A 14524-nucleotide genomic window follows, 5' to 3' on the forward strand; every position below is an offset into this window, starting at 1 on the left:
AGTGTCATGCAGAGTGCCTGAGGAAGTGTCCAACAGCTTGAAAGCCTGGCATTGTAAGCCGGCAATTCTGGTGTGGCTCAGAATTGAGACAATATGGCGCCCCAGGCAACTAGAGCCTCAAGGGACGGTCATGGAAGAGAATGCCACCACTTTTCAAATAAGGAAGGGGAAAACTTTTGCAGAGCCTACCTGTGCTAGGCACATCCATATATCGCCCTGTCAAGTCGCTATGAGAACCTTCTAGGTGTGCAGATGTTTCCAAAGTTACAGGTGAGACCTGAGGTTCTAAAAGGATAAGTGACCTGCCCCAAGTCACACAGGCAGGATGGGATAAAACTGGGGCCAGAGCAAGTGCTTGGGTCACTTCAGAGCCTACAGCGGTTGTTGATTTGGTCTAACAGCCCTTGGCCCGTCATCTACCACAAAGACTTAAATTAGCGACTCCTTCTCTGGGGTGTATGTGTTGACTATGCAGTAGGCCTTGCAGCCTGAGCCTAAGCAATCCCCACTGGTGGATTTGACATGTATGGACATGCTGGTGAGCAGGTTGGTCAGTGTCAGCAGGATGGCACTCTTGGGGTCCTGCCCCCTTTTGGAGAGGGAGAGTCCATGCCAGGAGCTGACCTGCAGGATGAGAGGCCGTGGTGGCCTCCCTGACTCCATATCCCACCCCATCAGATGCATATCTGTGTCCTAGGAAGGGGTCATTGTAGGTTAAGAGAGAAAACCTTTTGTTGAACTTTGAAAGGAACCAGGTGAAAGCATTACTGTCTGGGGACCCTCCTGGAGAACGCAGTCCCTGGAAGGGAGAAATCCCCTTCTGCTCGGCTGTAAACCATCACCCAGGAAAACTCCATGAGAGGGATGAACAGTGTCGGCCCCTGACAGCTGGGGACCTATGGTGAGGACCTGAGACATCTTTGGTGACTTTAAGAATTACCTAAGGGGCGCCTGGGTGGCTCAGTCGGTTGAACATCCGACTTCAGTTGGGGTCATGATCTTGCGGTTCATGAATTCGAGCCCTGCATTGCGCTCTGTGCTGACGGCTCAGAGCCTGGAGCCTGCCTCAGAGTCTGTGTCTCCTTTTCTCTCTTCCCCTCCCTCCCCCTCAAAAATAAATAACAATCACACACAAAAAATTTAAAAATTATCTAAGAGGCTCTTTCTTGGGGGCTGGGGAGACTTTGCCCAGGTCATTAACCCAATCTTTCCATCTTCATCAGTTGGTAAGGGCTGGGGAAAATTGGTAAAAATATATATAGCTAGGTTTGAGTTAACTAAAGTTTATTTGCCCAAGAACATTCTCTTCTTGTCTTTTTTGTTTTTAATGTTTATTTATTTTTGAGAGAGAGAGAGAGAGAGAGAGAGAACAGGGGAGGAGCAGAGAGAGAGGGAGACACAGAATCAGAAGCAGGCTCCAGGCTCCAAGCTATCAGCACAGAGCCCGACATGGGGCTCGAACTCATGAACCGCAAGATCATGACCTGAGCTGAAGTTGGACACTTAACTGACTGAGCCACCCAGGCGCCCCGCATTCTCTTGTCTTAAAACAATTAGCGTCACCTGGAAATGTCACAAAATGAAAGCCAAGGAGCTGACACTGGACAGTGCCCCCAGCCTGTTGGACAAGACCCCTTTCCACCAGCTCTTATGGGTCCTGTGAGGGCAGAGACAACAGCAGTGGAGATGAATTGCCCAGAGATGATGTCTGCCCGTTAAAAATGCAATTAATTAAAAAAAAAAAAAAAAAAAAAGGAAGTCCTGGGGTTGGGCAGATCTGGCTTCAAACGCTCTAACATTTACAAACTCTGTCTTTGAGCAAATTGTGTGTTTTTTTTTTTTTTCTAAGACTCCACTTCCATCTTTGTGAATCAGAAGTCATAGTCGTTACCTCTATCAGGTTTGGGGGAGGCTTAAACAAGATAACACGGACAGAGACCTTATCTTAGCTCCTAGCTCATGTAGGTGCTCAATGCACTTCGTTATTATTATTCTAGTTATTAACCTTAGAAATGCTTCCCAAAGCTAACGGCTGGGGGGTGGGGGCTGATGGGTGTGCTAAGGATGTGGGAGCTGAAGGTGAGCCTGGGTGGGTAGGTAGCCTGAGGAGTGGAGCGTCTGCTACAGAGTGGGTTATCTTTCCTGCTTCATACTTGGCTGTGTCTTAAAATTTTTCTTGGGGCGCTTGGGTGGCTCAGTCAGTTAAGCGTCTGACTTAGGCTCGGGTCATGATCTCTCGAGTTTGAGCCCCGTGTCCGGCTCTGTGCTGACAGCTCGGAGCCTGGAGCCTGCCTCCAATTCTGTGTCTCCCTTTCTCTCTTTGCCCCTCCCCCACTCACGCTCTGTCTCTCTGTCTCAGAAATAAATAAACTTAAAAAAATTTTTTAAAAAAATTTTTTCTTAAAGAACTGTGCAGATGGTTTTGTAACCTGAGAAGTTCCAACAAAACCTTTCAAAACCTTATACGTGTGAACATCTAAAGTGCTGGAGAAGGGAACGGGAAGTCCTGTTTGGGAGAACGTTCTGGATCCCCCACGGGATCTGCTGAGGTGGTGCTGGGTGCTGGGGAGGGGTGCAATCTGGATGAATTGTCTTGACATCTCCATCTCTGAGATCTTGGGTCTGATCACCTAACATCTCTGGGGCCCCGTTTCTCATTAGATCGCTAGGATGCCTCTCCGTTCACAAGCTCAGTGATTCCACACAGAAAGAAAGGAGGAAGGAGAAAAGATGCTTACGTCAGTCGCCAGTAGCTCTTTACTGTCATCGATGCTGGCCACGGTGACCTCTCCTTGGCTCACGAAGGGGAAGTCAAAGGGATTGGTTGAAATGAGGAGCAAGTCTGTGAAACACAAAGGAGGTCCCGTCAGCGCCTCGCGCACCTTGTACGCGGGGTGTTTTTCCCACGTGACTGATCTGGAAGATGAGAGCAATAACCCCTAAGACCTTACCGATTAGTTCTGGCTTCTTGTTTGACATGATTTGGTAAAAAATGTGATAGCTTCTCTCACTGGACAGCTGAAATGTCACTCTGGATTTTTCTAAGAGATCTAAGGGAACAGGAAATAATGTGATTTGAGGTCCCTGGGAGATGCCTCTGTGGTCAAATCCCATGGTGCCCAGTGGGGTGCCCTGACTCACAGGTTTCGATGTCTGCAGATGCCAGCTTTCCCGTGGCTCCGAAATGAATCCGAATGAATTTCCCCTGTCCAATGGCAGGTAGACAAACATCACCATTATTTCATGTATATGGTAGTGTGGCTGGCTTTTGCTAGGCACTACCAGCCATGAGTGGGAAATGTAGGGTCACGGAGAAAGTGATGCCAGATGCAGAGGACTTGCCTCTTCTCTGTCTGCCTGGCATCCGGTGTCCCCATTCTGGGTCCATCAAGACTCAGATGTTCTACCCAAAGCATCTGGCCCTGTTCCTCCAGCTCTGGGGACACCCACAGCCTCCCTCACCAACTTCTTGAGACCACCTCACGCTAGACTGTCCCCTTGGTTTTTAACCTGCTCTCTGGTACCCGGATTCCCAAACACTTCATGACAACTTTGATGGGTCTCATTGGATTGTCTTGCTGACCTCCTTTGTTCCTTCTGAGATTTCTTCTTTTGGTTTCCCTTACTGCTTACTACAGGCAACCCTAGCTCCGAGACTCAGGCCAGGCTCTCTGGCTCCCCAAATACACATTCAGAGTCTGAGTTCTCCCCTTTGGAGGGGAGGCGAGAGGTGAAATTTTACGAGTGATTGGTCTTTACCAAACTGTGAGCAAATCTGAGGGCAAAAATGTTGCCTTGCTTATTCACCCATAGTCAGGAATGTGGTCGTTATTCAGCAATATTCTCAATATTTTCTTCTTTTATTTTGAGCTTATTTATTTATTTTGAGAGAGAGAGGGAGAGAGAGAATCCCAAGCAGGCTCCACACTCTCAGTGCAGAGCCCAACAGGGGGCTCGATCCCATGAACTGTGAGATCGTGACCTGAGCCAATACCAAGAATCAGATGCTTGAATGACTGAGCCACCCAGATGCCCTGGTATATTTTCTGAATGAAACTTCAGTTGGTGTAGGGCCAGTGGAGGTATGAGTGAACTGTAAGTGTTGGTCTTCGGTATTGTTAGCTGCTCAGCGGGAAATGATGGAAGTTTTAGCCTGCAGATGTTTGGTGGGTGGGCGGAAGGTAGACAGAATAACCAGGGTGACCTTGACTTCTGGGTCTGGGCCAAGAGGAGAGGCCTAAGCACTATAGGGGGTGTCTAAAGGCATCGTCTTCCTCCTGGCACCAGGTTAGCTCAATAACTGACTTGATGCCAATGTATGTACCATGTCTCTGCTGTGTAACATGCACCCAGATCCCCTACGAGCAAGAGATTTTAGTTGTGCACAGGGAGGACAGATGTGCAAATGAGCAATGCACAGAGGACCGAGGGAAAGAAAGAAAGAAAGAAAGGTCAGGGCTCATTGTCACAGTCCTTGATGGCTACATCTACTCTCTCATCGGTGACCACTTTATCTTTGAGAAATAACGATGAAACACAAGCTTGAGATTATCCACCTCCTGAGATGTGTGAAGTCCTGATGTACTTTTGCAACTACTGGCATAAATGAGGGCTTCACCTCGTGGTATTTGCTCACCTCCTGGTACAGTGAGATTGGGTAGAGGACTGGTTGTTTATTTGCCGATGGAGGAAGTCAATGCCTCTTTGGCTGAGCTAAACTTAAGTGAGACATTGAGGGATGGAACATATCTTTCAGTATTTTCAACATCAACTTATTCCCAGGTTTTGGGCTCTCCTGCCTTCACAGGACTTTTCCTTTTCCCAATGCCTCTGACTTGGAGAAATTAAAGCTGCTCACTTAATTCACACTAAGGTTTATGTGGCTAATAAGCCAATGAGATTGCTCAACGGACTTCAACATTTTAAAATGTGCTACCTCAAGGGGCGTCCGGGTGGCTCAGTAGGTGAAGCATCTGACTCTTGGTATCGGCTCAGGTCATGATCTCACAGTTCGTGGGATCAAGCCCCTCATCAGGCTCTGTGCTGAGCCTGTAGCCTGCTTAAGATTTTCTCTCTCCCTCTGCAACCCCCCCCAAAAAAAAGTTTCTGCCTCAAGAGACCAATTTTAGCATAAAAGAATTGCTCTCTCCTTGTGGAACCTGAATCGCCATAACTTCAGGATGCTCTGAGATGTCGCTGTCTAGTTAGGAAGGGACAGATAATTGTCCCTCTGCCAAGAATGAGCCAACACGTTCTTCAGTGTATCAGAATATCCCAGCAGGGCAGATAGATCTGAATCACGTGAGGGTAGAATAGGGCTGGCTATATTCTGGTTTATGTGGCATTTTTTAATATCCAGCATTTGAGGAGAGGGTTTGGTTCTGGGGTGGGGGTGGGGGGGTGTGGAAAATTGGACTGGGTCTTACAAATCTTGAGGAGTTGTCATTCCTCACAGTCTTGGCGTTTCCAAAGGCCTCCAGCAGGGGATTGGCCTGGATGATTTGATCTTCCAGGGTCCCCTAATAATAAACAAGAAGAGACAAAGGGAGGACTTGGGACTGTCCCCTGAAGGAGCCCCCTGGTGACTCGAGTGTGTGTATGCAGGGTCCAAGGAGAGATGCTGACCAGTCCAGCCCGGTGGCCAGTGCAGATGTGAGAAGGAACCCACAGCCTCACCCCCCACCTCCCGAGGAGGCTTCAAGGTCCCATCCAGGAGACGGTCTGATTAGTATAGCATTGACGTGACTCTGGTCACACCAGATTTCAGGCTTCATCTTGATTTTTCAGGCTGCCTTTCTTCTCTGATAACACTTCATTATAAAGCATGGATTTTTAGAATACATACACCCGTTACTGCATGCATCAGGACCCAACTAATAGATTTGGATTCAGAAGTATAAATAGAATTGAGCAATTAAAGTGCCCCAAGAGATCACTTATAGAAATAGTGGTTCTCAAAAAAATTTCAAGTAGCAAAAAATATGTCATGAGAACTATTGCTCAGAAGTCCGCTTAAAGAAGATGTCGGGCTCTGTGCTGGCAGCTCAGAGCCTGGAGCCTGCTTCGGATTCTGTGTCTCCCTCTCTCTCTGCCCCTCCCCCACTCATGCTCTGTCTCTCTCTGTCTCAGAAATAAACATTAAAAAAATTTTTTTAAGAAGGTAGAACTTTTACCCTCACCCCCCACCACGACTGCTTATCCTTCTGTCTCCAGGGCAGTTTTCAAACTCCTGTCCTGCCCAGCTGGTTCTCAAAGTGTGATCCCTGGACCAGTTGCGTGAACAGAGGGAACGTGAGGAAAATGCAAAGCGTCAGCGTTGTGAATGTGAGATTGGCATTTCGGTCAGAAATTCTGGGCCAGGGGCTTAGCGATCGGTCGTTCACAAGCCCTCCTGGTGATTCTTACGTGCGCTCACCTGTTTTTTGAGAGCCCCTGGCCTGAAGCATCCCTCCTGGAGGGGAGTGCATAGCGAGTTGCTCACCTGTCCCTGGCCACCACCTTCCGCCCTGCCCCACAAGCACCCTTAGGACACGACGCGGCACACTGCCTACACTTGGTGCTCACCCACTCTCTAAGTTGGAGTCATGCCCGCAAACCTCCCGATGGAGGGAGCTGCTTACCTGCATCTTGCCTGGCTGCTGCTCCTTCTTTTTGTCCCCAGTGACCGCAATTGTTGCAAAGTACTGGATGACACGCTTGGTGTTCACGGTCTTCCCCGCGCCGGATTCTCCGCTGCCGATTTAAAAGTAAGGGAGATAAAAGGGTGGAAGGGGCAGTGCCGGCTTCCGTGTCCTCATGGTGCAAACACAGGTTACTCACGTGATGAGGATGGACTGATTGTCTCGATCTGGAAATGCAGAGGGAAGAAAACGGAATAAAGAAACAGCAAACACACGGAATAAAAAACAAAAAACAAAAAACAGGGCAACATCGGGTGTGGTCGGGGTCCGTGTGGCGCTGACCTGAACTAGCGGTGTGAGGCTGGGGCGTGTCTAATCTTCCTCTCGACCATTGGTGCAGGTTCCCCAAATGTGGGATGTGCACCACGGACAGCGTGGCGAGTGAACAGTGAATCCCACAGTGTGAAAGTTTTTCTTGTTCATGGGTCTTTAACTCCTTGCCAGCCATTTCTCAACAAAGAACAAGTCTCAGACTCAGGGCTTGTGGGAAGGCACGGCTTCTAATTAGAATCTATGGGCACTGATTGGTTGTCATTGAGATTTTCTTTTACCTTTACTCTGTACTCGTGGAAAGTGACCGTGGTTTTCCATTTACAGTCGCTTATGAGTTGAGTGGTGTCCCCCACAAATTCATATGTTGAGATCCTTACCCCCAGGACTTCAGAATGTGACCTTGTTTGGAAACAGGGTCTTTGCAGGTGCTATTGGTGAAGATAAGGTCACCCTGGGGTGGGTGGGGCCCAAATCCAATATGATTTCGGTCCTTATCAAAAGGAGAGGTTTGGCGATAGATCCACTCAGGGAGAACACCATGTAAAGGCAAATGTATAAGCCGAGTGATGTTTTTATAAGCCAAGGAACCCCCCAGACAGCCAGGAAACCCCCAGAAACTGCAAGAGGGGCAGGGGACAGATTCTGCCTCTCCGCCCTTGGAAGGACCCAACCACGCTGATACCCCAGCCTTGGACTTTCCACCTCCAGACTTTGAGACAATAATTTCTGTTGTGTAAGCCACCTGCTTTATGGGATTTTGCCACAGCAGCCCTAGAAACTCATACAAATAGTGGTATTGGGGGCGCTTGGGTGGCTCCATCAGTTAAACATGTGACTCTTGATTTCATCTCAGGTCATGATCTCATGGTTTGTTGGATCGAGCCCCACGTTGGGCTCCACTCTGAGTGTGGAATCTGCGTAAGATTCTCTCTCTCTCTGACCCTCCCCAACTCATGTGCATGCCTCTCTCTCTCTCTCTTAAAATAAGTAAATAAGCTTTAAAACTACCCCCCCTCCACAGGGCACCTGGGGGCTCAGTCAGTTAAGCATCTGACTTCGACTCAGGTTATGATCTCATGGTTTGTGGGTTCGAGCCCCACATCAGGCTCTGTGCTGACAGCTCAGAGCCTGGAGCCTGCTTCAGATTCTGGGTCTCCCTCTCTCTCTGTCTCTCCCTTGCTCATGCTCTGCCTCTCTCTCTCTCAAAGGTGAATAAACATTAAAAAAATATTAAACCCTCCTCAAACAAAAAAAAAATAGTGCTATCGATCTTCCTTTTCAAATTGATGTAACTTTAGTTGATTTGCAGACAAATATGAAATGTACAGTAATGTCTAGGACTGAGTGTGAGAGAGGAAGGGCTGAGGTCTGGACAACATGAGGTTTAGGAGATGACTTTCAGGGTCGTCAAATCTCAGAGGCTTGCTTCTGCTTCTTGAGTCTGCACCAAATCGAGTCAGGTGAAAGTAGCAGGTCAAAGTGACAGAAAACAGGGTGTCGTCTCAGAGACGACACTATCGTCACATCTCTACATCCTGTGCCCTCCTGGAAATTTAGGGAAGAGACGGAAGAACCCGAGTCTGGGGAGGAAGACAGGGCAGGGACTTTGCTATGCGCATTTCTCCAACTTTGCTTTCTAGCTGCCACTAATAGGCTCCCTTCTAAGCATGCTCATGTTGGGGGATTCTGTGGAGGTAAGAGCAGGGCATCTCTCTGCGTTCCTGGTCCCCCCCCCCCCCAGTAAGAATGTGCGCAGCGCAGCATCAGTCGTCAGCACTGGCCTACGAACCATGGCTGGTAATGGAAGATACTGCAAAATCATCATGTAATCATCGGAGTCTCCCAAGGTCACTTTGCTCATCGCCCCATCCGGATGATCGAAGGGCTTGAATAATTAGCTGAGAAGCAGCCCAATGAAAGGGCTTGAATAAGGAACTAAAAACTATTCGTAAAAAATACGGATTGAAGAAATGACTCACCCGTCAGCATGAACTGATAGGCGTTGTCTGAGATGGAGAAGATGTGGGGCGGGGCCTCCTGGCGCTTCTTGCCTCGGTAGGCGGCCACCACCTCGGGGTTGTACACCGGCAGCCACTTGTAGGGGTTGACGGTGACGCAGAAGAGGCCTGAGTAGGTCTGGGAAAACCAGAAAATGCAGCATGTGGATCTTGCTTTACTCGGAGAGGGGGGCAGCTTAATAAGGAGATGCCAAAGGGCACTCACGTAGATCATCCAGGCTGTGTAACGCTCTTTGAGGTTGTACAGCACGGCGGGCTCATGCAGATGCGTCATCATGGCCATGTCCTCGATCTTGTCAAACTTGGGAGGGTTCATGGGGAACACCTGGTCACTGTTCAGGGTGAGTGTCTGGGGATTGAGAGGAAAAGCACATGATGAGTAGGAGAGCCCATGCTCTGTACCCCACTCTACCTGGTGCGGAGGAAGTCGTGCGACACTGCAGTGTGATCACCCCACCACCATGAGCAGCTTTATGGATCATCTCCGTTCCCAGAGATGATCCACAAAGAACTATCCTTGATTAACCTAATCCCGGTAAAACTGCATAACCGGGTCTGGTCTGGTGCCCCCTGTCAGCATGCCATCCCGTGTGCGGGGAATGAGCCACAGGTATGCATGGCGATAGAGCCCTTTAGCCCTCGGGGTCCAAGTGGGACTCCAGATGGCCAAGGCCAGGGCAGGGCGGGCCGCCTCTGTTCGACCCATTTGCCGTGAGTGCTGATATGAGACAAAGGTCGAGAGGCTGGAAAGAAGTATTCCAGTGTCTTCTGTGCATTTCCACCTCAATACCTCTGCTCACATGGGTTCCTTTGTCTCGAGTACCTTCACCGAAATTATGTTCAGAACGCCTCAAAGTTCAGCTCAGGCGACGCCTCCCCTGTGACCTGTTTCCTGTCTCCCTATCTTTTCCGGGGTTCCATCATTCTTTGCATTTACAGCATTTGGGCTTACACCATGGTCCGTGGTCAAACTGTATATTTCTGAGACTATTACTTGATTTCCCTTCTGTGGCTTTCCCCTCAGAAGGCAAAAAGGCGGGGATTTGTTGGTACGGGCCAAATCTCTTGAGGAAAGGAGACTCATTTGCCCCGCTGCTCTGCACTAGAGTAAGATACCCAAGATAGCATAAGGGGAGATGGAAAATTCTGTGTATCCTGAACCTTCAGACATTGGGACTTGTTTCTTTTCAGATCATTCGGGGAAGCAGTGAGATCCTCAGCATGTGACCGTGTAAGATTCTGAAAATGAGGCACAACCAAGGGAGGGGCCCCCAAGAATGACTGAAGAAAATTTATTTCCATCTCAGTGCAAAGAGGCTGAAATCAGAGGTTAAGTTCAATAAACAAACAACAAATAAAATAAAGATCTGCCTTGTATGCCTGAGTTTGTGAACTGAGACTCATACCTGCCAGTCACATCTTGATTCCTACACAAGATGGTAAACTTTGGGAAGGCAGGTTGTGAGATTTGCTTCTGTCTGCAAAGTGATGGACGCCAGGCGTGGTGGGCTTCCAGTGAATATTGAATTGAATGGTGCCCTGTAATTCTCTACATTAAGCTAGGAATTGCCTCTAGTGTTTTCTCTATAAGTCACTCTGCAGCCTAGGGAATGACATTTGACTGGCCCACCCAGCAGCAACCAGCATCGATCTTTCCCTTAAATGGTCCAACCTCTGCCACCCTAACCTTCTCCTTTCTCCAAAGCAAACATCACAAAAACTCTCAAAGCCCAAGTCCCGGAAAAACGAAAGAAGCAGGAAAGAAGGCGTTTGCAAATGTCACTTCACTACGGAATAGATCAACGTTAGTTGTGTTCTGTCTTCACATTGCTTCGGACTAGCACGTGATTTCCAATATTCCATGCCAAAGGTACATGAGAATGCCCACATTTTCAAGGACATCTGAGATCAACACTTACCCGGTCATCCAGTGTCTTGACCGTGACTTTGTCATTTTCCCTGCTCTGGATCATACCTTTCACGTACATTTCCTTATCATCTACTGCAAAGCAGGCTTTCTTAGAATCAAAGGGGCGGTTTTGTGCCTCGATTCTCTCCTTCTCCGGCTTCCGCAGGTAGGGAGCCGCCTCTCCAAAAATGGCCATCTCGGCATCAGAACTCATGACTGCAGGGGGGCTGGGAAGACCAGGGAGATGGCTGAGTCTGGAGCCTGGTGACTCCTGAATCTAAAGGGTCCCGCCCTATTATTTCTACCCATCCAGGGGGTCGGATCAAAAGCTCCTGGGATTAATTTAGGTCATGATGAATCCAGGACTATGTCTAGGGGCTTAGAGTGGGCAAGGAGCAATGAGCTAAGGGAGAGACTGCATTCTAAGAAAAATGGTTGAGGGGTGGTTTTCATCCCTGGGTGCTGATTTGGGGGGATATCTCTTAGTTCAGCTCCACGCTCGGAAGGAAGTCTGAATCAACCAGAGTGAGCCCAACAAAGGTGAGCCCAACAAAAGAGGACTTGGGAAGCACTTCCTTAATGACATACTTTGTTTGAGCCATGTGATCTCAAATCTTAAGATCCTCTTAAGATTCCCAAATCTTAAGGGTGTCTGAAAACAGTGATTGGGATGTTGATAGTTCCTAGTAGAAATTTCAGACAGCCCAATGGAAAGTAATGACTTGAACATAAATACTCTTGCCACACTCGCTTAGAACATTCTAGGCAGCAAGCTGATGGGAAGCATTATGGCCAAATACAGTGGTTCTGCATTTTAATGTGCACCAGAGTTTACCTGGAGGGCTTGTTAAAACACAGAGGACTGGGCCCCAACCCTGGAGTTTTGATTCAGTAGGTCTGGGGGAGGGCCTGAGAATTTGCATTTCGAGCAAGTTCCAAGGTGATGCTGCTGCTGCTGGTCTAGGGACCACATCTGAGAACTGCTGGCCTCAAACCTTCTTATAAATGTGGTCCTTGAACCTGTTATAATTGCACCACCCAGGGATGTGCTGGAAATGCAGAACCCACGCCAGATACAGAATCAGAAGCTGCATTAAAATTTTTTTTTAATGTTTATTTATTTTTAAGAGAGAGAGAGAGACAGGGTGTGAGTGGGAGAGGGGCAGAGAGAGAGGGAGACAGAGGATCCGAAGCAGGCTCCAGGCTCTGAGCTGTCAGCACAGAGCCCGATGTGGGGCTCGAACCCACAAATGGTGAGATCGTGACCTGAGCCGAAGTCGGAGGCTTGAATTGACTGAGCCGCCCTGGTGACCCCAGAAGCTGCATTTTAATGAGATCTCCAGGTGATTTCTACGCATAGCAGACTTGAGAGGTATTGGCCATCGTGCAGTGTCCCCCAAATTTCACTTGTGTGTAACAGTGTCAGGGTGTGACAGGCAGTGTTTAATTAGATTAACACCTGCCTTACAACTCACTGGCTGGTGTGTGTGTGTGTGTGAGTATGTGTACACGTGCCTCTCCCTCTCCCTCTCTCCCCTCTCCCTCCCTCCATCCTGTCCCTCCCTCCCCAAACCACCCCCCCCCCTTCATTGATCCTTCTATGTATTTTCCCTGCTTAGAAGCCAGAAAACCTGGCTTTAACGTCCCAGTGCCGCACTTGGTCAAACCACTTAGCTTCACCGGGCCTCTGTTTCCACTTAATTTTTAAAAAATGTTTATTTATTTTTGAGAGAGAGAGAGAGAGAGAGGGAGAGAGAGAGAGAGAGAGGCCACAAGCAGGGGAGGGGCAGAGAGAGACACACAGAATTTGAAGCAGGCTCCAGCCTCCATCCGAGCTGTCAGCACAGAGCTCAACGCGGGGCTCGAACTCACAAACCGTGAGATCATGACCTGAGCCGAAGTCGACACTCAACCAACTGAGCCACCCAGGCGCCCCTCTATTTCCACTTAAAATGAGGTCGCAAGTCTAGCTTATTTCTAAGGCCCCTGCAGATGCTGTGACTCTCAGACTCCTTTTCTGCCTCTGCACCTGCTTGTCCCGCCCCTTTGGATTCTGACCGCCCCCCTCCCACCCTGGGGCCCCTCCACTTCTTTTCCCCCAGTTACCCACCTTCCCTTTCCCTCCCGTTTCCCTCCTACTTGTTCTCCTGTAACTGATTATAGAGTGAAGTTACACACGTGTATCCCCACAGCTCTCTTAAGAGAAGTTCATCTCTTTTTCTAATAAGGCCTTTTACGTTTCCTATTAAAAGTAGGAGGATTGAACTGTTTATGGTTCTCTCGCGGAAGTCAGTCTCCCCCAGCTTACCCGTTATGAAATTGCTCTTCGTGGGTAACAGTTGTTTTATTATTCCTTCTGGTGCCACTGTGGGGTTTTATTCCTACAGGCAGAGAAGCATTTGCTTCCCTCTGGGCCTTATTCGGCTAGGCTGCATCGTAATTCTACTTTGGTCAGTGCCTCCGCTGAACCATGGTGGTTAGATTTTCAGAGGAGAGACTAGACATTAGAAATTAAAGTGGAGAGCATTTAAAAATATTCATTAATTCGTTTAAAATTACTATTAGGGACACCTAGGGGGCTCAGTCGGCTAAGCATCCAACTCTCGATCTCGGCTCAGGTCACGATCTCACGCTTTGTGGGTTTGAGCCCCATGTTGGGCTCTGTGCTGGCAGTGTGGCACTTACTTAGACTTCTCTCTCCTTTTCTCTCTGCCCCTCCCCCCCCAAAAATAAATAAACTTAAAAAATAAGTAAAATAAAATTACTATCAAATCCATTACCCGTTAGCGTAAATAATACATTTTTATGCAAATGACTATATTTTCCAGAACAAAAATGAATTAGTGTGAAGAGTAGCATTGTTTCTTATTTTTGCAACTTTCTTTAATGTCTGCTGAATAAAAGACAGCTGGATTTTCATGCCTGCTTCTGTACTCAGTCTGTTACTGGGAGTTTTATTTTTGTTGTTAATTTTTTTTTCACATTTATTTATTTTTGAAAGACAGAGCAAGACAGAGCATGAGTGGGTTAGGAGCAGAGAGAGAGGGAGACACGGAATCCGAAGCAGGCTCCAGGCTCTGAGCTGTCAGCACAGAGCCCGATGTGGGGCTCGAACCCATGACCGTGAAATCATGACCTGAGCCGAGGTCGGATGCTTAACTGACTGAGCCACCCAGGCGTGCCTTGCTTATTTGTTTTATTTTGGTTAAAGTAAATACAGAAAATCTGGCCTTCTACAGTTACGTAGTTTGGAAAAGGAGAGAGTATTTTCATTGTCTTTTCAAATAATTGTGAATATTCTTCTTAGATATTGTACCAAAACATGACAAGTGGTAGTTCCTTAAAGGCTAATTGCAATGTGGAATAAAATCTGAAACTGTATCCAGGAATATTTTGTACGATGTGGGGCTCAAACCCATGAACTGCGAGACCATGACCTGAGCTAAGTTGGACGCTTAACTGACTGAGCCACCCAGGCGCCCCCTGTATTTGAACTTTGAATGGATCTTTTCCCACCTGTGAACATCATACGTGAGTCCCTTGGAAAATACTGGTTCCCTGAGTTATACGAAACTTCCAAATGTTAAGTTTCGAAACAGGATATGAAACAATCACAATTATCAATGTCTGCACTGACTTCATTA

At 48.0% G+C, this 14524-nt stretch overlaps 1 protein-coding gene across 1 annotated transcript in view; it reads right to left on the reverse strand.

Moving 5' to 3' along the window:
* LOC122486019 (myosin-13) overlaps nucleotides 1-9416 on the reverse strand; it is a gene marked incomplete at its 5' end in the record, with an annotated part of 51070 nt that extends 41654 nt beyond the window's left edge. The window contains 8 exons of the mRNA XM_043585500.1: nucleotides 2739-2842; nucleotides 2952-3050; nucleotides 3142-3205; nucleotides 5427-5519; nucleotides 6621-6732; nucleotides 6820-6847; nucleotides 8933-9089; nucleotides 9177-9416. Of these exons, the coding sequence (XP_043441435.1) occupies nucleotides 2739-2842; nucleotides 2952-3050; nucleotides 3142-3205; nucleotides 5427-5519; nucleotides 6621-6732; nucleotides 6820-6847; nucleotides 8933-9089; nucleotides 9177-9416 (897 nt within the window). The remainder of the gene's footprint in view (nucleotides 1-2738; nucleotides 2843-2951; nucleotides 3051-3141; nucleotides 3206-5426; nucleotides 5520-6620; nucleotides 6733-6819; nucleotides 6848-8932; nucleotides 9090-9176) is intronic.
* Nucleotides 9417-14524: the final 5108 nt, after the last annotated feature.

This window comes from Prionailurus bengalensis, chromosome E1 (genome assembly GCF_016509475.1).
Source record: "Prionailurus bengalensis isolate Pbe53 chromosome E1, Fcat_Pben_1.1_paternal_pri, whole genome shotgun sequence".
Taxonomy (NCBI): domain Eukaryota; kingdom Metazoa; phylum Chordata; class Mammalia; order Carnivora; family Felidae; genus Prionailurus; species Prionailurus bengalensis.